This window comes from Oncorhynchus tshawytscha, linkage group LG01 (assembly GCF_018296145.1).
Source record: "Oncorhynchus tshawytscha isolate Ot180627B linkage group LG01, Otsh_v2.0, whole genome shotgun sequence".
Taxonomy (NCBI): Eukaryota; Metazoa; Chordata; class Actinopteri; order Salmoniformes; family Salmonidae; genus Oncorhynchus; species Oncorhynchus tshawytscha.
In genome coordinates, this window is record NC_056429.1 from 49,779,402 (window position 1) to 49,803,770 (window position 24,369).

At 43.3% G+C, this 24,369-nt stretch overlaps 1 protein-coding gene across 1 annotated transcript in view; it reads left to right on the forward strand.

Moving 5' to 3' along the window:
- The first annotated feature begins 11,764 nt into the window (after window positions 1-11,764).
- The window catches only part of LOC112252485 (Kv channel-interacting protein 2), an 83,335-nt gene continuing 70,730 nt past the window's right edge, over window positions 11,765-24,369 (forward strand). The window contains exon 1 of the mRNA XM_024423739.2: window positions 11,765-12,207. Coding sequence (XP_024279507.1) covers window positions 12,120-12,207 — 88 coding nt within the window. The 5' untranslated portion in view covers window positions 11,765-12,119. The remainder of the gene's footprint in view (window positions 12,208-24,369) is intronic.

Below are 24,369 nucleotides of genomic sequence, written 5' to 3' on the forward strand. Positions count from 1 at the left end.
TAGTATGTACATGTAGATATGGTTAAAGTGACTATGCATTTATGATGAACAGAGAGTAGCCGTAGCGTAAAAGAGGGGGTGGGTGGCGTGACACAATGCAGATAGCCCGGTTAGCCAATGTGCGGAAGCACTGGTTGGTCGGCCCAATTGAGGTAGTATGTATGTTTCCTGAAGGGGAATAGGCATTGTCGTGCCCTCTTCACGACTGTCTTGGGGTGTTTGGACCATTCTAGTTTGTTGTTGATGTGGACACCGAGGAACTTGAAGCTCTCAACCTGCTCCACTACTGCCCGGTCGATGAGAATGGTGGCGTGCTCGGTCCTCCTTTTCCTGTAGTCCACAATCATCTCCTTAGTCTTGGTTACGTTGAGGGACATAGGTTGTTATTCTGGCACCACACGGCCAGGTCTCTGACCTCATCCCTATAGGCTGTCTTGTCGTTGTTGGTGATCAGGCCTACCACTGTTGTGTCGTCTGCAAACTTAATGATGGTGTTGGAGTCGTGCCTGGGCATGCAGTCGTGGGTGAACAGGGAGTACAGGAGGGGACTGAGCATGGACCCTTGTGGAGCTCCATTGTTGAGGATCAGCGTGACAGATGTGTTGCTACCTACCCTCACCACCTGAGGCGACACATCAAGAAGTCCAGGATCCAATTGCAGAGGAAGGTGTTTAGTCCCAGGGTCCTTAGCTTAGTGATGAGCTTTGAGGGTACTATGGTGTTGAACGCTGAGCTGTAGTCAATGATAAGCATTCTCACAAGTGTTCCTTTTGTCCAGGTGGGAAAGGGCAGTGTGGAGTGCAATATAGAATATAAAACATATATAAATACATATATAAACATACATATATAACATATATAAATATATATATAAAATATATAAAACTTGATGCTCTCAATCTCACACAAATTATCAATGAACCTACCAGGTACCTCCCCAAAGCCTTAAACACGGGCACCCTCATAGATATCATCCTAACCAACTTCCCCTCTAAATACACCTCTGCTGTCTTCAACCAAGATCTCAGCGATCACTGCCTCATTGCCTGCATCCGTAATGGGTCAGCGGTCAAACGACCTCCACTCATCACTGTAAAACGCTCCCTGAAACACTTCTGCGAGCAGGCCTTTCTAATTGACCTGGCCGGGGTATCCTGGAAGGATATTGATCTCATCCCGTCAGTAGAGGATGCCTGGATATTTTTTTTAAATGCCTTCCTAACCATCTTAAATAAACATGCCCCATTCAAGAAATTTAGAACCAGGAACAGATATAGCCCTTGGTTCTCCCCAGACCTGACTGCCCTTAACCAACACAAAAACATCCTATGGCGTTCTGCATTAGCATCGAACAGCCTCCCGTGATATGCAGCTGTTCAGGGAAGCTAGAAACCATTATACACAGGCAGTTAGAAAAGCCAAGGCTAGCTTTTTCAAGCAGAAATTTGCTTCCTGCAACACCAACTCAAAAAAGTTCTGGGACACTGTAAAGTCCATGGAGAATAAGAACACCTCCTCCCAGCTGCCCACTGCACTGAAGATAGGAAACACTGTCACCACTGATAAATCCACCATAATTGAGAATTTCAATAAGCATTTTTCTACGGCTGGCCATGCTTTCCACCTGGCTACTCCTACCCCGGACAACAGCACTGCACCCCCAACAGCAACTCGCCCAAGCCTTCCCCATTTCTCCTTCTCCCAAATCCATTCAGCTGATGTTCTGAAAGAGCTGCAAAATCTGGACCTCTACAAATCAGCCGGGCTAGACAATCTGGACCCTTTCTTTCTAAAATTATCTGCCGAAATTGTTGCCACCCCTATTACTAGCCTGTTCAACCTTTCTTTCGTGTCGTCTGAGATTCCCAAAGATTGGAAAGCAGCTGCGGTCATCCCCCTCTTCAAAGGGGGGGACACTCTTGACCCAAACTGCTACAGACCTATATCTATCCTACCGTGCCTTTCTAAGGTCTTCGAAAGCCAAGTCAACAAACAGATTACCGACCATTTCGAATCTCACCATACCTTCTCTGCTATGCAATCTGGTTTCAGAGCTGGTCATGGGTGCACCTCAGCCACGCTCAAGGTCCTAAACGATATCTTAACCGCCATCGATAAGAAACATTACTGTGCAGCCGTATTCATTGATCTGGCCAAGGCTTTCGACTCTGTCAATCACCACATCCTCATCGGCAGACTCGACAGCCTTGGTTTCTCAAATGATTGCCTTGCCTGGTTCACCAACTACTTCTCTAATAGAGTTCAGTGTGTCAAATCGGAGGGTCTGCTGTCCGGACCTCTGGCAGTCTCTATGGGGGTGCCACAGGGTTCAATTCTTGGACCGACTCTCTTCTCTGTATACATCAATGAGGTCGCTCTTGCTGCTGGTGAGTCTCTGATCCACCTCTACGCAGACGACACCATTCTGTATACTTCCGGCCCTTCTTTGGACACTGTGTTAACAACCCTCCAGGCAAGCTTCAATGCCATACAACTCTCCTTCCGTGGCCTCCAATTGCTCTTAAATACAAGTAAAACTAAATGCATGCTCTTCAACCGATCGCTACCTGCACCTACCCGCCTGTCCAACATCACTACTCTGGACGGCTCTGACTTAGAATACGTGGACAACTACAAATACCTAGGTGTCTGGTTAGACTGTAAACTCTCCTTCCAGACCCATATCAAACATCTCCAATCCAAAGTTAAATCTAGAATTGGCTTCCTATTTCGCAACAAAGCATCCTTCACTCATGCTGCCAAACATACCCTTGTAAAACTGACCATCCTACCAATCCTCGACTTTGGCGATGTCATTTACAAAATAGCCTCCAATACCCTACTCAACAAATTGGATGCAGTCTATCACAGTGCAATCTGTTTTGTCACCAAAGCCCCATATACTACCCACCATTGCGACCTGTACGCTCTCGTTGGCTGGCCCTCGCTTCATACTCATCGCCAAACCCACTGGCTCCATGTCATCTACAAGACCCTGCTAGGCAAAGTCCCCCCTTATCTCAGCTCGTTGGTCACCATAGCATCTCCCACCTGTAGCACACGCTCCAGCAGGTATATCTCTCTAGTCACCCCCAAAACCAATTCTTTCTTTGGCCGCCTCTCCTTCCAGTTCTCTGCTGCCAATGACTGGAACGAACTACAAAAATCTCTGAAACTGGAAACACTTATCTCCCTCACTAGCTTTAAGCACCAACTGTCAGAGCAGCTCACAGATTACTGCACCTGTACATAGCCCACCTATAATTTAGCCCAAACAACTACCTCTTTCCCAACTGTATTTAATTTTACTTCATTTATTTATTTTGCTCCTTTGCACCCCATAATTTTTATTTCTACTTTGCACATTCTTCCATTGCAAAACTACCATTCCAGTGTTTTACTTGCTATATTGTATTTACTTTGCCACCATGGCCTTTTTTGCCTTTACCTCCCTTCTCACCTCATTTGCTCACATTGTATATAGACTTGTTTATACTGTATTATTGACTGTATGTTTGTTTTACTCCATGTGTAACTCTGTGTCGTTGTATCTGTCGAACTGCTTTGCTTTATCTTGGCCAGGTCGCAATTGTAAATGAGAACTTGTTCTCAACTTGCCTACCTGGTTAAATAAAGGTAAAATAAAAATAAATAAAAAATAGATTGCGTCATCTGTCTAGGGTTTCCAGGATAATGGTGTTGATGTGAGCCATTCCAACCTTTCAAAGCACTTCATGGCTAGGGACGTGAGTGATACAGGTCTGTAATCATTTAGGCAGGTTGCCTTTGTGTTCTTGGGCACAATCAGCAGAGAAGTATTTGGTAGCATTGCCTTTAAATTGTTTAACTTGGGTCAAACATTTCGGGTAGCCTTCCACAAGCTTCCCACAATAAGTTGGGTAAGTTTTGACCCATTCCTCATGACAGAGCAGGTGTGACAGAGCCAGGTTTGTAGGCCTCCTTGCTCGCAAACGCTTTTTCAGTTTTGCCCACAAACTTTCTATAGGATTGAGGTCAAGGCTTTGTGATGGCCACTCCAATACATTGACGGTATGCTTGGGGTCATTGTCCATTTGGAAGACCCATTTGCGACCAAATTTTAACTTCCTGACTGATGGCTTGAGATGTTGCTTCAATATATCCACATAATTTTCCTGCTTCATGATTCCATCTATTTTGTGAAGTGCACCAGTCCCTCCTACAGCAAAGCACCCCCATTAGGTGATGCTGCCACCCCCATAACATGATGCTGCCACCCCCGTGCTTCACGGTTGGGATGGTGTTCTTTGGCTTGCAAGCCTCCCCTTTTTTCCTCCAAACATAACGATGGTCATTATGGCCAAATAGTTCTATTTTTCTTTCATCAGACCAGAGGACATTTCTCCAAAAAGTATGAACTTTGTCCCCATGTGCAGTTGCAAACCGTATTCAGGCTTTTTTTATGGCGGTTTTGGAGCAGTGGCTTCAGCCGTTCAGGTTATGTCGATATAGGACTCGTTTTACTGTGGATATAGATACTTTTGTACCTGTTTTCTCCAGCATCTTCACAAGGTCCTTTTATTTTTTTTATTTAGTTCACCTTTATTTAACCAGGTAGGCTAGTTGAGAACAAGTTCTCATTTGCAACTGCGACATGGCCAAGATAAAGCATAGCAGTGTGAACAGACACCAACACAGAGTTACACATGGAGTAAACAATAAACAAGTCAATAACATAGTAGAAAAAAAAATCTACAGTATATGTATTTTGCTAAAAATGTGGAGCTCAAAACAGTTGGGGCTCTGCCCCTTCTGCCCTGAATGACAGGTCGCCACAGATCCTGACTAGTCTCTCAGTACCTGCCTCTGAAAAACATCCCCACAGCATGATGTAGTGATTACAGCCTCGATTCTAATTGGGTATGACGATACAAACTTGGCACACCTGTATTTGGGAAGTTTCTCCCATTCTTCTCTGCAGATCCTCTGAAGCTCTGTCAGGTTGGATGGTGAGCGAACGCTGCTCAGCTATTTTCAAGTTTCTTCAGAGATGTTAGATCGGGTTCAAGTCTTGGCTCTGGCTAGGCCACACTTGTCCCGAAGCCACTCCTGCGTTGTCTTGGCTGTGGGCTTAGGGTTGTTGTCCAGTTTAAAGGTGTACCTTTGCCCTAGACTTACGTCATGAGCGTTCCGGAGCAGATTTTCATCAACAATCTCTTTGTACTTTGCTCCGTTCATCTTCCCTCAATCCTGACTTGTGTCCCAGTCCCTGCAGCATGATGTTGCCACCACCATGCTTCACCGTAGGGATGGTGCCAGATTTCCTCCAGACGTGATACTTGGCATTCAGGCCAAAGAGTTCAATCTTAGTTTCATCAGACCAGAGAATCTTGTTTCTCATGGTCTGAAACCTTTAGATACCTTTTGGCAAATTCCAAGCGGGCAGTCATATGCCTTGTACTGTGGAGTGGCTTCTGTCTGGCCACTCCACCATAAAGGCCTGATTGGTGGAGTGCTGCAGAGATGGTTGTCCTTCTGTAAGGTTCTCCCATCTCCATAGAGGAACTCTGGAGCTCTGTCAGAGTGACCCTTGGGTTCTTGGTCACCTCCTTGACTAAGGCCCTTCTCCCCCGATTGCTCAGTTTGGCCTAGCAACCAGCTCTAGGAACAGTCTTGGTGGTTCCAAACTTCTTCCATTTAAGAATGATGGAGGCCACTGTGTTTTTGGGGACCTTCAATGCTGCAGAAAAGTTTTGGTACCTTTCCCCAGGTCTGTGCCTCGACACAATCAAGCCTAAACAATCCTGTCTCGGTTTGGTTTTTGCTCTGACATGCACTTTCATCTGGGGGACCTTATGTAGACAGGTGTGTGCCTTTTCAAATCATGTCCAATCAATTGAATTTACCAGAGGTGGACTCCAATCATGTTGTAGAAACATCAAGAATGAATGATGGTAACAGTAGTCTCATAGCAAAGGGACTGAATACTTATGTAAATAAGGTATTTCTGATTTTTATTTTTAATACATTTGCAAAAATATCCAAATAGCTGTTTTCACTTCATCATTATGGGGTATTGTGTGTAGATTTATGAGAGAAATTCAACAAAAAAAAATCATAAATTCATAAATTTTAGAATATATAGTCGTGGCCAAAAGTTTTGAAAATGACAAAAATATTAATTTTCACAAAGTTTGCTGCTTCACTGTACTGAATACTGAAGTATAATTACAAGCATTTCATAAGTGTCAAAGGCTTTTATTGACAATTACATGAAGTTGATGCAATGAGTCAATGTTTGCAGTGTTGTCCCTTCTTTTTCAAGACCTCTGCAATCCGCCCTGGCATGCCGTCAATTAACTTCTGAGCCACATCCTGACTGATGGCAGCCCATTCTTGCATAATCAATGCTTGGAGTTTGTCAGAATTTGTTGGTTTTTGTTTGTCCACCCGCCTCTTGAGGATTGACCACAAGTTCTCAATGGGATAAAGGTCTGGGAGGTTTCCTGGCCATGGACCCAAAATATCGATGTTTTCTTCCCCGAGACACTTAGTTATCACTTTTACCTGATGGCAAGGTGCTCCATCATGCTGGAAAAGGCATTGTTCGTCACCAAACTGTTCCTGGATGGTTGGGCGTAGTTGCTCTCGGAGAATGTGTTGGTACCATTCTTTATTCATGGCTGTGTTCTTGGGCAAAATTGTGAGTGAGCCCACTCCCTTGGCTGAAAAGCAACCCCACACATGAATGGTCTCAGAATAATTTACTGTTGGCATGACACAGGACTGATGGTAGCACTCACCTTGTCTTCTCCGGACAAGCTTTTTTCCGGATGCCCCAAACAATCGGAAAGGGGATTCATCAGAGAAAATGACTTTACCCCAGTCCTCAGCAGTCCAATCCCTGTACCTTTTGCAGAATATCTGTCTGTCCCTGATGTTTTTCCTGGAGAGAAGTGGCTTGTTTGCTGCCCTTCTTGTCACCAGGCCATCCTCCAAAAGTCTTTGCATCACTGTGCGTGCAGATGCACTCACACCTGCCTGATGCCATTCCTGAGCAGGCTCTGTACTGGTGGTACCCCAATCCCGCAGCTGAATCAACATTAGGAGAAGGTCCTGGTGCATGTTGGACTTTCTTGGGCACCCTGAAGCCTTCTTCACAACAATTGAACCGCTCTCCTTGAAGTTCTTGATGATCCGATATATGGTTGATTTAGGTGCAATCTTACTGGCAGCAATATCCTTGCCTGTGAAGCCCTTTTTGTGCAAAGCAATGATGACGGCACATGTTTTCTTGCAGGTAACCATGGCTGACAGAGGAAGAACAATGATTCCAAGCACAATCGTCTTTGAAGCTTCCAGTCTGTTATTCAAATTCAATCAGCATGGTAGCGTGATCTCCAGCCTTGTCCTCGTCAACACTCACACCTGTGTTAATGAGAGAATCACTGACATGATGTCAGCTGGTCCTTTTGAGGCAGGGCTGAAATGCAGTGTAAATGTTTTTTTTGTGATTCCGTTCAATTGCATGACAAAGAGGGACTTTGCAATTAATTGCAATTCATCTGATCACTCTTCATAACATTCTGGAGTATATGCAAATTGCCATCATACAAACTGAGGCAGCAGACTTTGTGAAAATTAATATTTGTGTCATTCTCAAAACCTTTGGCTACGATTGTAGCTGTACCGTAACAAAATGTGGGAAAATGTCAAGGGATCTGAATACTTCCCGAATGCACTGTATACACACTATATACTTACACACACACACACACACAAACTACACTGACATTCTCACACAAGACCCACACACATTCCCACACACTACACACACATAAAGACACTACACACACACACACACACACACACACACATATACACACACTTTCACTCATCATATTCTGCTGCTACTCCGTTCTTTATTCTTACTCTCATGATTATCTATCCTGATGCCTAGTCAGTCAATGTACTCTGCCTTTATGTACCAACAAGCTCTCACAGTCAAATGTCAGAATTAGACGTTCATCCATGTTTCTGAACCGTCAGTGTCTAGCATTAACTCAAAATTCTTAAGGTTAGGCATTAACTCCGAATGGTTAAGGTAAACCAGTTAGGTGTAGGACAGACTTAAAACAAAAATATCAAAAACAACTTTCTATCAATGGATTTGAACATGCATCCAGCCCTTTGGAAGCAGATGCAGATGCTTACTCCCATCTGCCATCCCCTTCCAGAATAACCTTCCAAAACCTACTTGAAGGTAACAGTGGTCACTGTGGCCGTTTTCCACGTCATCTTCTGACAGCCTCAGACAATCAAATCTAATTTTATTGGTCACATACACATATTTAGCAGATGTTATGGCGGGTATAGCAAAATGCTTGTGTTCCTAGCTCCAACAGTGCAGTAGTATCTAACAATTCACAAAAATAAACACAATTCAAAATGTAAAAGAATGGAATTAAGAAATATATTAAATAGGTAAATAAATGTTAAATAAAATAAAAAAATTAGGATGAGCCATGTCGGAGTGGCATTGACTAAAATACAGTAGAATAGAATACAGTATATACATATGAAATTATTAAAGCAGTTTGTAAACATGATTAAAATGACTAGTGTTCCATTATTAATGTGACCAGTTATTCCATGTCTATGTACATAGGGCAGCAGCCTCTAAGGTTCAGGGTTGAGTAACTGGGTGGAAACCGGCTAGTGATGGCTATTTAACAGTTTAACAGCCTTGAGATAGAAGCTTGGGTGGTTGATGTCCTTGATTATCTTTTTGGCTTTCTTGTGCCATTGGTGCTGTAGGTGTCCTGGAGGGAAGGCAGTGTGCCCCAGGTGATGCGTTTGAGCAGACCACGCAACCCTCTGGAGAGCCCTGTGGTTGCAGGCTGTGCAGTTGCCGTACCAGGCGGTGATACAGCCTGACAGGATGCTCTCAATTGTGCATCTGTAAATGTTTGTGAGGGTCTTAGGGGCCAAGACACATTTTTTTCAGCCTCCTGAGGTTGAAGAGGCACTGTTGCACCTTCTTCAGCACACTGTCTGTGTGGGTGGGCCATTTTAGATAGTCAGTGATGTGTACGCCAAGGAACTTGAAGCTTTTCACCTTCTGCACTGCGGTCCCATTGGTATGGATAGGGGCGTGCTCCCACTGCTGTTTCCTGAAGTCCACGATAAGCTCCTTTGTTTTGCTGACTTGAGGGAGAGATTTTTTTCCTGGCACCACTCCGCCAGCGCCCTCACCTCCTCCCTGGAGGCTGTCTCGTCATTGTTGGTAATCAGGCCTACTACAGTTGTGTCGTCTGCAAACTTGATGATTAAGTTGGAGGCCACTGTGTGGCCACTAACTTGTGTCACCGGTGACCTCCCTCATGTACATATCTACCTCAAATACCTTGTATCTGTTACTGGTACTCCCTGTATATAACTTCATTCTTGTGTATTGTTTTCCTCTTGTCTTACTATTTTTATGTTTTATGATTTATTTATTTTACTCTCCATCGTTGGGAAGGGCTCGTGAGCAAGCATTTCATGGTAAAGTCCACCCCTTGAATTTAGCGCATGTGACAAATACAATTTGATTTAGAAGAGAACTGAAGGAAAGTATAGACTATTACCGTGTGTGTGTGTGTGTGGGGGGGTGTTATTGGGTCCCTGGGGTCTGTGAGTTCTTCTTGTTCTCTCTATTTAGGCAAAAACCTGCCTCAATATGTCTCTCACCCTGGAAGTCTTTGTGGTGACTCACACACTGCGCAGACTGAGAGCTGGCCGCTGTGTTTTGGCTCGTCTCCTGTACATGTGTCACACAGTTAGAAGAAAAACACCTCCAGGCCCCCCACACACATACCTCTCGGTCCCCATACACACCACATGTTGGTTCTCACTCCTATCTTCCTGCATACCTTTTGTCAAACCTTTGTCGGTGTGTTTGACTCTGTGGCTATGTCTCTACTGGTGGTCATTAACTAATTGAAAAGCAGTTGCAGCTTCACCTGGGACAATCACTCTCCACTAACCTGAGGTCGGATGTTGGCATTCTGATTCAGTCGTTGTCTGTTGTTCTGAAATCAAGAGAGATGAATGCTGGGTAGTCCTTTCTCTCTCTCCTGGATTTGCCTCAGGGCATAGCAGAGTCCATCAAATATTAACTACCTACATTATCATCAGATCATACTCTGACGCTGTGTGTGTGCTTGCATACGTGTGTGTTTGCATGATTGTGTGTATTAAAGTTGTACTAAGATAGAAAGAGTGAGTGCATACATCAGATTTCAATAGTCAGCATTGATCAACATCATCTCAGTCGCTCTTCTAGCAAAAGTTGGCAAAGCTTTTTTTGGGAATCTGTGGTTGCCTTGGCAACCATAATCAGCTCTAATTCAGCTGAGAGACAATGTTTTATGGTCACATACACCAGATAGGTGCAGTGAAATGTGTTGCTTTACAGGGTCAGCCATAGTACTACAGCGGCCCTGGAGCAAATAAGGGCCTTGCTCAAGGGCACACTTGTCGGCTTGGGTATTCAAACCAGCGACCTTTCGGTTACTGGCCCAACGGAATATCCTCTAGTCTACCGAACTAGATAGACAGAGAGGGAGAGATAAAATGAGAGAGTGAGGTGAAAGCAGGGTCTACTAGAATGTGAGAGAGACTTCGACTGAGTTCTGGGGTTTTTCCACTGTACTGATTGAGTGATGGGTCAGGGACTGAGAGGACAGAAGCGAAAGAGTGAGAGAGAAAGGAGAAGAGAAGACAGATGTGTGACAGAGAAAGAGAAAGGGAGCAAGAGAGATGGCTGTCTTTAGAGGATTAGAACCCTATCCTCTCGTCTGATACTAGTATATCTCTCATTCTTTTTCTCCATCAACTGGGATTACTATTACAAGTGGAAAAACATATTCCCCATCTCCTTCTCATCCACTCCTCTCTCTACTGGGGTTTCTGCTACAGTACTACTTATAGAGGGAGAACTCACTCCCCATCTTCCTCTCCTCCTTTGGCGCTACTGGGCTTCGGACCTATCATCCATCTACCGCTCAATGCATCGGAGAGAAGAAAACATGGAGGATGGAACTAATTGTTTTTCCTCCTTCTCCCTCCCTCTCTCATTCTCTTCCCTCTGGTCCATACTAGAGTTTAGGATACAGATTTAGGATCTTAATTTGATCACTCTTTTGTTGCTGAGAAGGTTCCTGCACAGGAAATGCTAACTTGTACTTCAAGGTATAAAAAGGCTTCTAAAGTTTGTCATTTCCACTTTAAAATGTCAGACTTGATTTGCGTTGATAAAAATGTATCAACCCCCTACAAAAAAATGTAATTTAATTCTAATCCACATAATATTGTCCTGTTACTGCGGGATTATTTTCCTGCTGTAGCAAACTGGCTCAAATTAAGATGATAAATCTGTACACTGGGAGAGAAGAAGAGAGGAGATGAATAAGATAGATAGAAAGAGAGCGAGAGAGAGAGCAGGAGAGAAATAGGCGAGAGGAGGAGCGGAGAGTGGTGCGTGGTGCTAAATGCTGTGTTTGCTTTGCTTCTCCCTGTCGCATTACTTACCCTCCGTCTGGCACAAATACACACACACAAACACAACAGGCACACTTACTCTCCTGCTGGCTCGCACCAAAACAAACCTCCCAGGCAGTGTTTGTTTCTTTGAAAGCAGCAAGTAAAGGTAAACAACAGGAGAAAGACGAGAAGGAAAAAATAAATGGTAACTGGAGGAACAAGAGAAGAGAAGAAAAGAGAAAGAGGAGAGGAGAGAAAATAGGAGAGGAAAACAACCTGTCACTCAATAGTAGTTGTATAGTACAAGTCAGTTGGTCCGGAATTTTCTACCACTCTCCCAGCCAATCAGGTTGAGTTAGGGGATTCTCAAAGGATAAAGGGGAGGAGACAGAACACTGTTGTTGATTGACAGCCGGAGTCCTACAGGTGGAGCCACGAATAAACGGAGAGAGAGAAGGAGAGAGCAAGCGAGCGAGAAAGGAGCAGCAAGCAGCTACACTTTACGTCCCCTTTACTTCCTTTCCTCTTTTCACTTGTTTTCTGCCTAGTCGATACCCCGCAACACTCGCGTTTACCCCAACAATTGTGACTATCGTTGCCACTACAGAGTCAAGATGAGCCATTGCAGGAAGAGATGCAAGCGACAGCTGACCAAAGTCTTTCGATTTTTCTACCGCTTCCTCACAGGGACACTCGAGAAAGGTAGGCAGTCACTCCACTGTAACATCCCTTACCTCCAGCTCCTAAACCCCCTATACTTCTAATCCAGACCCCTGCACCGGGCTCACCTCCACAGGTAAGGTGGGAGCAGAGCTCTGGGTCTGGAGCTGCTCCTGGTTGTTGCTTCAATATACAATTGTTTGGGTCTAGGAGCTGGTGTGATCTAGCCCAATGGATCGATCTATGTGGTTCCAGCTTTGTCATTCTAGGTCTAGGAGTTGGAGTGTTTAAGCTATGTGGTACTGCTGGTATCTGATATTTTATATCTCTTGGTTCTGTGTGGTCTTCTATATATTGTGTGTGTGTGTGTGTGTGTGTGAGAGACATTGTACTCTGTGGCTGCCCTTACAAAAAGCACATGTCAAATTAGCAGTTTCACATTTGAAAATCGCAGTTTCACTAATGTTTTCACGTGTGAAATAGCTGTTTTCACATGCTGAGCTTCAATTTCACACTTGAAACCATATTTTCACTAGTATTAAATGTAGAGTTCACATATTAACACCAACTTTTCACATGTAAGGAGAATAACATATTTTTACTTCACATGTGAACTTGCAATTCCACATTTGAAAGTGAAAGTCAAATTAGCAGTTTCACATGTAATTATAAGTTCCCATTGAAGAACAATCATGTGAAAATCAAATTTGCAGATTCACATGTGATGTTGAAATAATGTTATTCTCTCCACATGTGAACAGATGGTTTTGACATGTTGCAGTAGTAATGTTTACACCGGTGAACTTATGGTGACCGCATCTAAAAAGCCCAAATGCGGGACATGGGAACGATTTTGTGGAACATTCGTGGAACAGTGGACAGAACATTTTGGGGGGGCAGGTTATTGGATCACACTCTAGTTCGGCTGCTGTATGAAGGTCACTGCCAGTTAAAGTGACAATCCGTAGTTGCTACGTCTATTTTTGGACTTATAAATTAATGATATGTACCTATTGATTCTTGTAGAATATAACGTATAAATGTCTCATGAGCTTAGTTCAACTGTCGTACCCCATCAGAACCCAACATATAAGCTTGTTTTACTCCAATGTTTGTAAACAAAGTAAATGTAAACAATGTGGTTTTTTTCACATTTGTTTTGTCTTTGTTTTTTGTAAAGGTCTGACAGGCTAACACTTTGTTAACCAGTCAGGACTCCATAAGCTGTAATTGAGCTGTGGATGTAGAATGAAAGGAAAATTGGACTGAGTGAACGCTCCATTAATCCCTCTTTCTCTCCCTCTTTCTCTCCTTCTTTTCTCTCTTTCCCTTTCAATCATTTTTGCTATCTCTCTCTTCAGCAGTCAAATGGGTTGCTCTCCAGAACCAAAACATGTTTGTCCTCTACACTAAAAAATATTGTGCTAGTTCTAGTTTGAAAAAAATGAGTAAACTATTTACAGCAGGTTTCTGAGAATTTCCAACATGGGATATTTTTATGTAATAATATACTTCATTTTTGGTGTTTCACAAACACTAATATATTAAGTCCAACATCTAAAAAATTGCTTAGATCCAACATAATTTTATCAATTCCAAAACTGTTATCATTTGTTAGATTTACTTAATCTTTTTCATTAGTTACTTTCAGTGATCGTGTCATATTGTTTAATATTTGTAAAAAAAAATATTGGTCACTAAATCCTGCTAGAAGGACCACGTAAAAATGGTTGGCTGGCATGCCCTCACCCGTCTGAGCGTCAGCTGTGAATGCTCTCGCCCGCTGTATACTTACAGCGGGTGTTACAGTGCCTTGCGAAAGTATTCGGCCCCCTTGAACTTTGCGACCTTTTGCCACATTTCAGGCTTCAAACATGAAGATATAAAACTGTATTTTTTTGTGAAGAATCAACAACAAGTGGGACACAATCATGAAGTGGAACGACATTTATTGGATATTTCAAACTTTTTTAACAAATAAAAAACTGAAAAATTGGGCGTGCAAAATTATTCAGCCCCTTTACTTTCAGTGCAGCAAACTCTCTCCAGAAGTTCAGTGAGGATCTCTGAATGATCCAATGTTGACCTAAATGACTAATGATGATAAATACAATCCACCTGTGTGTAATCAAGTCTCCGTATAAATGCACCTGCACTGTGATAGTCTCAGAGGTCCGTTAAAAGCGCAGAGAGCATCATGAAGAACAAGGAACACACTAGGCAGGTCCGAGATACTGTTGTGAAGAAGTTTAAAGCCGGATTTGGATACAAAAAGATTTCCCAAGCTTTAAACATCCCAAGGAGCACTGTGCAAGCGATAATATTGAAATGGAAGGAGTATCAGACCACTGCAAATCTACCAAGACCTGGCCGTCCCTCTAAACTTTCAGCTCATACAAGGAGAAGACTGATCAGAGATGCAGCCAAGAGGCCCATGATCACTCTGGATGAACTGCAGAGATCTACAGCTGAGGTGAGAGACTCTGTCCATAGGACAACAATCAGTCGTATATTGCACAAATCTGGCCTTTATGGAAGACTGGCAAGAAGAAAGCCATTTCTTAAAGATATCCATAAAAAGTGTTGTTTAAAGTTTGCCACAAGCCACCTGGGAGACACACCAAACATGTGGAAGAAGGTGCTCTGGTCAGATGAAACCAAAATTGAACTTTTTGGCAGCAATGCAAAATGTTATGTTTGGCGTAAAAGCAACACAGCTCATCACCCTGAACACACCATCCCCACTGTCAAACATGGTGGTGGCAGCATCATGGTTTGGGCCTGCTTTTCTTCAACAGGGACAGGGAAGATTGTTCAAATTGATGGGAAGATGGATGGAGCCAAATAAAGGACCATTCTGGAAGAAAACCTGATCGAGTCTGCAAAAGACCTGAGACTGGGACGGAGATTTGTCTTCCAACAAGACAATGATCCAAAACATAAAGCAAAATCTACAATGGAATGGTTCAAAAATAAACATATCCAGGTGTTAGAATGGCCAAGTCAAAGTCCAGATCTGAATCCAATCGAGAATCTGTGGAAAGAACTGAAAACTGCTGTTCACAAATGCTCTCCAACCAACCTCACTGAGCTCGAGCTGTTTTGCAAGGAGGAATGGGTCTCTTGATGTGCAAAACTGATAGAGACATACCCCAAGCGACTTACAGCTGTAATCGCAGCAAAAGGTGGCGCTACAAAGTATTAACTTAAGGGGGCTGAATAATTTTGCACGCCCAATTTTTCATTGTTTTTGATTTGTTAAAAAAGTTTGAAATATCCAATAAATGTCGTTCCACTTCATGATTGTGTCCCACTTGTTGTTGATTCACAAAAATATACAGTTTTATATCTTTATGTTTGAAGCCTGAAATGTGGCAAAAGGTCGTAAAGTTCAAGGGGGCTGAATATTTTCGCAAGGCACTGTATGCTTTTTGAACATATAAAGATGAAGTAAGGTATTGAAGTAAAAACAGAAAACTGCATTTTTATGTACATTTTTTGGGGGATAATATTCACTCAGCCTTGTTTTTTTTTTACAGTGTACAAACTGTTGAGCAATGAAATTATACCAGATGACCTGTTCAGTGGGTTACTGTGTGCAACAAAAGAGTGTTCAAATGAAGATCCTTCATATGTATGCCAAGAGAAGGAGGAGTATCTGGTTAATGAGTTTCTTCCTTAGTTTTTTACACAAGACATACTTGAGGGTCAGGACATACTTGGCCTACTGGGAAGGCAGGGAACTCTAAACTTGACCCTACCAGAAGGAAGGGAGCTCTGACCCTACCATGCATGCATGATACACTGGACCTACTTGAGTGGCAATAAACTCAAAGCTTGGACACGTTTCACCTGCCAGGTAGACCCAAAACTGTAAATCTAACCCTACCAGGTGGGAAGGGAACTCAAACCCTACCGGAAAGGAAAGGAATTGTAAACCTACTGGGAAGGGAACTCTGACCATCCCGGGAAGGAAGGGGACTCTGACCTGACCCTACCAGGATGAAATGGAGCTGGACAACTAGGTCAGGGCAGACATCAGGGGTGACTTCTGGTCGGTCACCCGTGGTGATGTCTGGCAGGTCACCTGAGGCAATATCTGGAGGTAGCAAGACCCTCAGGGCTGGAACTACCACAGTGCTAGCAGGTGGGGCAGGCAGGGACTCCAGGCCTGGGATCAGCAGGTCCCACCAGGCTGTAACTGGAGATGCCCCAATGTCTGGCATGTACTTGGCCTCTGCAGTAGCTGCAGGCTGTGGCTCCTTCCAAGGAGCGGGCAACGAATTCAACGTGGGCTGTGCTCTGGGCCAGAAGCAGTGAGTGGCTCCTGAGGGAGAGCAGGGCTATTTGTGTCTGAAGGTTCCAGAGTTGAAGACAGTCGAACCTCGGGCACCAGAGCGTCTGCCTCTGCTAGCAGGGTATTCCCACTGGAAGGAGAGGAAGACTCCGCAACGGCAACCAGAACAGGCCCCAAAACAGCGGCTGGCTGTGGCTCCATGACTGGAGCGGGAGTCTCCTTAACTGTGGGTACTCGAGGAGCTGGCTGAGGAGGATGCAGACCTTGGTGTCGTGGACTGTGCACTCTGGAGTTGTCTTCATCTGCTGAGAGGTAGGCCGCTCTGGAGAGCAGAAATGTACCCTACGCCCCCGTGCCTCTGGCCGGGGGGGGCTTATAGGGACATCGGTCAGGAGAGCAACTCGTCCGCCTCTGGGGAGAGGGCGCTCCCGACACTAGGGCATATACAACGTAGTTTCCAACCGGGGGGGCCTGGAGCGACAAAGATCTGTTGAATAGCTAGGACACCTCAGGATGTAGTTGGGGTCCCAACGGTTCCGTGGAGGTGGCGAACACCCGGAGGGCCTGGAGTAGTGTCTCTCAGGAGAGTTGCCGGGCCGACTCAGGGAGTACCACGATAGCTGGGAAGGCCTAGAGCAATGCTGCTAAGAGTAGCGGGGGTGGTAAGAGTGCTCCCTCAGCGGTGACTCAGGCCGGGTGGTCCTAGAGTATGCCCCCTGATCTCTTGCTGCTCATGACGCAGGTACTCATATTGCCTCATCAGCTCCCAACTAGAGAGGGTGGGGTTACTCCCTACCACTGAGTATGCCTGGAGCAGGGCTGGTAGTCTCTTAGATGAAGAGAGGTGTGTAGTAGGACCTCCTATGGGCTTAGGTGGGTGGTGACAGTCGTCTCATACATCTTAGGGATGCAGGATAACTCGTCTGCATCCGGGAGCATGGAAACAACTCATCCAGCTTGAAGGACCATGTTAAAACTATTGGTCGCTAAATCCGGAGAAATGATGGACCATGTAAAAAACTGTTGGTAACTAAATCCGTCTAGAAGGGCCATGTAAAAACGGTTTGCTGGTATGCCCTCACCAGTCTAAGCGGTCAGCTGTGAATGCCCTCACCCGCTATATACATACAAATGTAGTCGGAAGTTTACATACACTTAGGTTGGAGTCATTAAAACTCGTTTTTCAACCACTCCACAAATTTCTTGTTTACAAACTATAGTTTTGGCAAGTCGGTTGGGACGTCTACTTTGTGCATGACACAAGTAATTTTTCCAACAATTGTTTACAGACAGATTATTTCACTTATAATTCATTGTATCACAATTCTAGTGGGTCAGAAGATTACATACACTAAGTTGATTGTGCCTTTAAACAGCCTGGAAAATCCCCCAAAAGTATGTCATGGCTTTAGAAGTTTCTGATAGGCTAATTGACGCCACTTGAGTCAATTGGTGGTGTACCTGTGGATGTATTTCCAGGCCTACCTTCAAACTCAGTTCCTCTTTGCTTGACATCATGGGAAAATCAAGACCTCAGAAAAACAATTGTAGACCTCCACAAGTCTGGTTCATCCTTGGGAGTAATTTTCAAATGCCTGAAGGTACCATGTTCATCTTTACAAACAATAGTACGCAAGTATAAACACCATGGGACCAGGCATCCGACATACCGCTCAGGAAGGAGACGCGTTCTGTCTCCTAGAGATGAACGTACTTTGGTGTGAAAAGTGGCCACTATGGAAAATGCTGTGGTAGCGTGTGCATGTAAAGACTGTTTACCAATACAACCATTAAACCACTTCTGAAAAAGTACTTGTGCAACCAATGCAATAATAACGCTTATGGCAGTACAGAATAATACTACATGCAATAAACAATACGCAAAGCAGCATTGGCAACTCTAACATACAGTAGAACGTATGGCTGAAACTTATCTAAGTAGCATGAAGTAATTAGTGGTAATTACCTGTTATTGCACAGCATGTACAAACCACAATAACCCCCCTGCAACTTCCATTTCAATGCACGCACAACTTTCAGACATTTGTGTTACTGTCGACAACAAAAATGTCCTCCGACAAATGCGTCGGGTGCAGTGCCCAGTGAGCAGTGTGACCTCATCTTTGAACGTCAATATGCCCAACTGTTTTGATATCAGTTTATCATGATCTATTACACCTCATAGCACAACAAACTGCTTAATACTAGTATAGAAATAGACATACATATACTGTAACATTGTGTATAAGTACCCACAAACCTCTAAAAACTGAGCCACATGGCAAGTTGATTAAAAATGTTAAGTCAATTAAACACCATTTTCATTGTTGTCATTTTAACTCCAAAATAATTGTTCAGATTTAGCAGTATATTGAATTTACATTTCAAATGTTATGCTTTTTGAGCATATAAAAATGAAGTAAGGTATTGAAGTATTGAAATAAAACCAGAAACCTGTATTTTTATGTACATTTTTGGGGATGTAATATTTAATAAGCCCCTAATTTATATATTTTTTATAGTGTACAAACTGTTGAGCAATGAAATTATACCAGATGACCTGTTCAGTGGGTTACTGTGTGCAACAAAAGAGTGATCAAATTAAGATCCTATGTATGCTAAGAGAAGAGGAGTATCTGGTCAATGAGTTTCTTCCTTAGTTTTTTACACAAGACATACTTGAGGGTCAGGACTTGGCCTACTGGGAAGACAGGGAACTCTAAACCTGACCCTACCAGAAGGAAGGGAACTCTAACCCTACAAGGAAGGAAGGGAACTCTGACCCTACCATGCAGGCATGATACATATGTATGCTAAGCTCTTGTATGGACCAGAGGGAAGAGAGAGAGGGAGGGAAAAGGAGGAGTATCTGGTCAATGAGTTCCTTCCTTAGTTTTTTCTTCTCTCCGATGCATTGAGCTGTAGATGAATGAAATGTCCAAATCCCAGTAGAGCCAAAGGAGGAAAGGAAGACAGGGAGCGAGTTCTTACTGTGTGTTATTGTAAATATGCACTTTGACCTAAGCTTATGTCAAGGTACATATTTCATCCTCCATTTTCACTCTTTCATTTATCTTGTTCTTCTTTCTCTCGTTAGACGTTGACATTTGTAGAGGAGTGTTTTCATATTCAGAAAGTGCACACACACATACACACACACATGCAGCAGAGCTTCTATCAGAAATACTGTGCATCGGTCAGTCCAGGCAGTAAGTCAGTGGTCTTATAATAACCCCCTCAGCAGATCCATTAAGTATTTAGTAAATACAGCGTGTGTGTGTACTTAAATGTACGTTTACCGAGAGAGCCAGGTTTCTATGACAACCGGGTCTTGCGTGTCTGTTCCAGGAAGAGGCGAGCGAGAAAGAGAGAGGGTGGAGATGGAGAGAGGGGGATGGAGAAAATAGAGAGACATAGGTAAAGAAATTGACAGATAGAGGGGAATGTGGACCTCTCTGTATGGGAGCTAGCTAATAGTATGTAGGTATTTCATCAATGTCAATCGTGGTTTGTATTTCAGCATAATGGTATTTTAGGACAGGCTAATGTAAAGGGGCCCAGCTAATATATAGTCAATCAACTGTAACAATAGATAACATTTACACATCGTTTTGACTATACATATACACTGAGTGTACAAAACAGCCTCAATTCGTCGATGCATGTACTATACAAGGTGTCGAAAGCGTTCCACAGGGATCTTGGCCCATGTTGACTCCAATGCTTTCCACAGTTGTGTCAAGTTGGCTGGATGTCCTTTGGGTGGTGAACCATTCTTGATACACACAGGAAATGGCTGAGTTTGAAGAACCCAGCTGTGTTGAAGTTCTTTACACAAACCAGTGCAGCTGGTAACTACTACCATACCTGGTTCAAAGGCACTTAAATATTTTGTTTTGCTCATTCACCCTCTCTCCTCCCCTTCATCTACATTGATTGAGGTGTATTTAATAAGTGACATCAATAGCTTTCACCTGGATTCACCCTATGTCATGGAAAGAGCAGGTGTTCATAATGTTTTGTACACTAAGTGTATACTTTTGACCCCCAGTCCACGATTAGAGGGGAACAATGAAAACCTGTAGGAGTTTAATACAATAACAGAATGAGTTCAAATGAGTTCAAAACAATTACTTTTGTAAAAGTTCATTGTAGGGGTAAAAAAAAAAGTATGCCACACAGTTTGAGCAACCCATAGAAATCTCACCTAGTTTTTTTAGTAGAGTGAACCAACTTGAGTTTTTCTATCTCCCACTATTTCTGAGGGAGAGAAAGGAGGGAGGTAGAGAGAGAACTGTAACTGTGATAATCAAGTCTGTCTGGTAAAACTATAATTAAACTGGCTCTCACAGCATAGACCTGGGTTTTGAGGTGTGTGTGTGTGTGTGTGTGTGTTCTCCTTTCTGCCCTAGGGCTCTGTTATATTATTGTGAAACTATATCTCTACTTAGACTAATTAACAGGCATTAAACACTATTTGGCAAAACTATCCCTCCCTTCCTCTCTCCTTCTCTCCCTGCTCTCTCCTCTTTCTCTCAGTACCTCTAGGTCTGTCTGTTTCTTGTTTTGTGTTGTTTGTCTGACTCCTTTGATTGTCTGTCTGATAAGACACCCATTGGGTTGTGTCATTCTCTGAATGATAAGAAACCAAATATCCAGACAGTCCTAGGCCTATATCTGATTCATAACATAGGCATTAGCTCAGGGAGCTGACATGAGTCTTTCAGGTCTCAAGCAAGGTACTCATTACCTGAGCCTATTTCAATGAACCACCTCTGATATTTGACGTCCATCCATGTGTGAGGACGTCGGGGGATGAGCGCTGTTACCTTCAAGTACTGTAGGTTTTGGTTTTGCTAGGGCATTGTGGACAGGGATGGCAGATGGGACAGGGGACAGGGATGGCAGATAAGCATCTGCCTCTGATTCTAAACGTTGCATGTTTGAATCCAGCGATAGAAAGTTGTTTTTATATTTTTGTTTTAAGTTAATGCCTAAACATAACCTTAAGTTAAGGTTAAGTTTGGAAGAACTTCGAAATTTAACTTTTAAGAAACTGTTAACATCTAATTCTGACGCGAGACTGTGAGAGCTTGTAGAATTATATGCCAGCGGAGTAAAGTATTGTCTTCTTGTTTTGCCAGATGGCTAATGAGCTATTCTGTGATTGTAGCTTTGTCTTTTGTCTCTTATGATGTTCAGATTGATATCAGTCGGCCCTAGTCTTTCACCATAGATAAAGGCTTGCACACATGTACGGCTGTGACCGCATGCACACACAGACACACACACGCACACACACACTTACTGTTGTGATTGAAGAAATAGAGGATACGGAGAAGTGAAAAAGATGTAGGCAACACACAGCACACAGCAGCAAAGGGAGTTTAAAATCCCGTTAGTTTCCTTCTTGCGATCAGTACCAGTAATTAGTCAGAGTGACATGCTGCTAAAGGAAACAAAGTGTTCATTCTTCAGTGTCCTGGGAACGTTAATACAGTACACCCACTATTAATTAATGACCTCTGATTTCACAGCACCCATGGTGCTATACTTCTCTACACACACACGCACACACACACTACATATATTGTATATCAGTGGTTCACTAACAAGGTAAGATAGGTTTTCACATGCTTTGTAACGGCTTCTTACTTGTTTCTTGCACATTACTTAATTGTACAGTAAATACTTGCACAGCTGCAAGGTCAGGTGCATTGTGAATAGATGGTCCAATTACTGATTCCATACAGAACCCAATGTAAACCCATACAGAAAGAAAAACCTATTTTAGTTATACCTTTTTGAACCTCTATGCAGTTTTACAAGAGTTTATATGTCTAATGATGTCACCTCTGCTCGTGTGTGTGTGTTAGAGAGATCCTTCTCTGACCTTTAATTCAAGTCTATATTCTAATAGTATAATAGTAATGATGTCACCTTTCTACTCCCCTGTCTTTCTCTTCCTGCCTATCTCTCCTGCTTCTGTCTCTCCGTCACATATTCTCTTCTTTATTAAATGGATTTAAACTGTGAACATATAATAGATCATGAATAAACCATATCCTGGCTGACATGACAACTGAAGAGTTGGGAGTACTTGCAGAGGTGTGGTTTGTGTGTGTATGTGTGCACATGCTCACTTGTTGTGTGTGTTTGTGCACACATACATGTGTATTTTGTGTGAAATGACTAACGGACTGCAGCATTTTATCCAAGAGTGTGTCAATAGTCTCCACAGGAGAAGAAATGTTCATTTCCATAAGGACAAATCACTCAAAACAAACCCCATGTCTACACAGTGAGGCTCCCTGTTTCTCTGTCTTTGTCGTCAGGAAGAATAGAGGAGACACTCTGCTGTGTGTGTGTGTGTGTGAGAGAGACGCTCTGATAGACACTGTATAATAGATAATATCAGGGCCCAGCAGGAGGCCGCAACGAAGCCTGGGGGTTGGGTAGAGTTGGATCCCAGTTTGGGGGTCTTGTGATGGGAGTGGAGGCCAGAGTGAGGATTGGAGGTTGGGTACTGGTGGCTCAAGGGTCCGGTCCGGAAACACCACAGTCGATCAAACAAGTCCTGCAGGAGAAGTGCTGCAACAAAGGACCTTGCAGCTGGCCCAGAACAGAGTAGCACGTCTTGCCCTTCAATGTAAACTGCGGGCTAATGTCAACAGTATGCATGTCAGTCTCTCTTGGCTCAAAGTAGAAGAGATTTACATTACTGTGTTAAAAATTCCCAATTGTCTGTATAAATCAACTTACATATTAGCCTGATGTGGCCCCGCCCACTTGACACAGTTCCATTCGAACGCGATTGTTTTTGTGTTTCCGTTTCACAACTTCCGTCAACGCTAGCGAATGACCTCAGAGCGGGGGCTAGCTAATAATAATAAAAAACTTGCATCATTATCACATCTTAACAAATAAACAAAAGCAAAACATGGCTCACATTCTTCACCGGGAGGAGGGAAAAGGATTGGTATTTTTTAAGGCCGATGTTCAGCCCAGCCAACCAAGCAGCTCTTACCACTCGGCTTGGGTACTTGTATCCAACAACGGATAAGTAGAGACGGCTGGATGCGCTTGCACCGCTGGCCTTGGAATGTCATGCAGCCTCAATTTTGTAGAAGGTCGGCTCATAAGCAAAGCCACTTGCATTTCCAAGTCTAACATTACTTGACATAAGCGATTACAGCATACATGCAGCCTACAAGCAGCCTACAAGCAGCCTACATGTGGTGACAGTTACTATAATCCATAGGCTAACGTTATGATAGAGTTCTCAGATGATATCTATGATCAATCTCTGCGTCACTTGGTCTTGTAATTTACTAGATGAAAGTGCACAATACTACCTTATCTAGTCACAGAAGGATACAATAGTCCGGCCTAACATAGCAGTTTAAACGTTTTGTTGGATGAAAGCTGATTTGAGAATGTCATGATTTACTGGTGATGTTAACAGGTACTTGTGAATCAACAGAACTGCTATATGTCAAATGTCATGTTGGTGAAGCATGGTAGGTTTATGGAGTTCATGTGAGTAGGGTATATCATGTATTTAAACATGTCAGCATCACATGTGTTTCTTTGGTGTTATTGTTTTTCTGGGTGAATAAGGTTTGTATCCTTGTGGTTGGGGGTAATGCCTAAAGTATGGTAAGTACAAGTGGTCTAATCTCATTGGGAAGAATAGCAAGGCAAGTTTAGGAAGAAACTTGCATGTGTTTTGATTAAGTTGATCACATTGTCCTCAGTCACACAATTGTTAATAATGGGATTTTCTCTGAATGTTTATATTGTAACAAACATTCCATCACAGGTGCAGAATGCAGTGTCCAGTGGGCTAACTGCCATAGACTGCACAGATGAGCAGCGACAATGGAATGCAGGGACTCGGAGGAAAC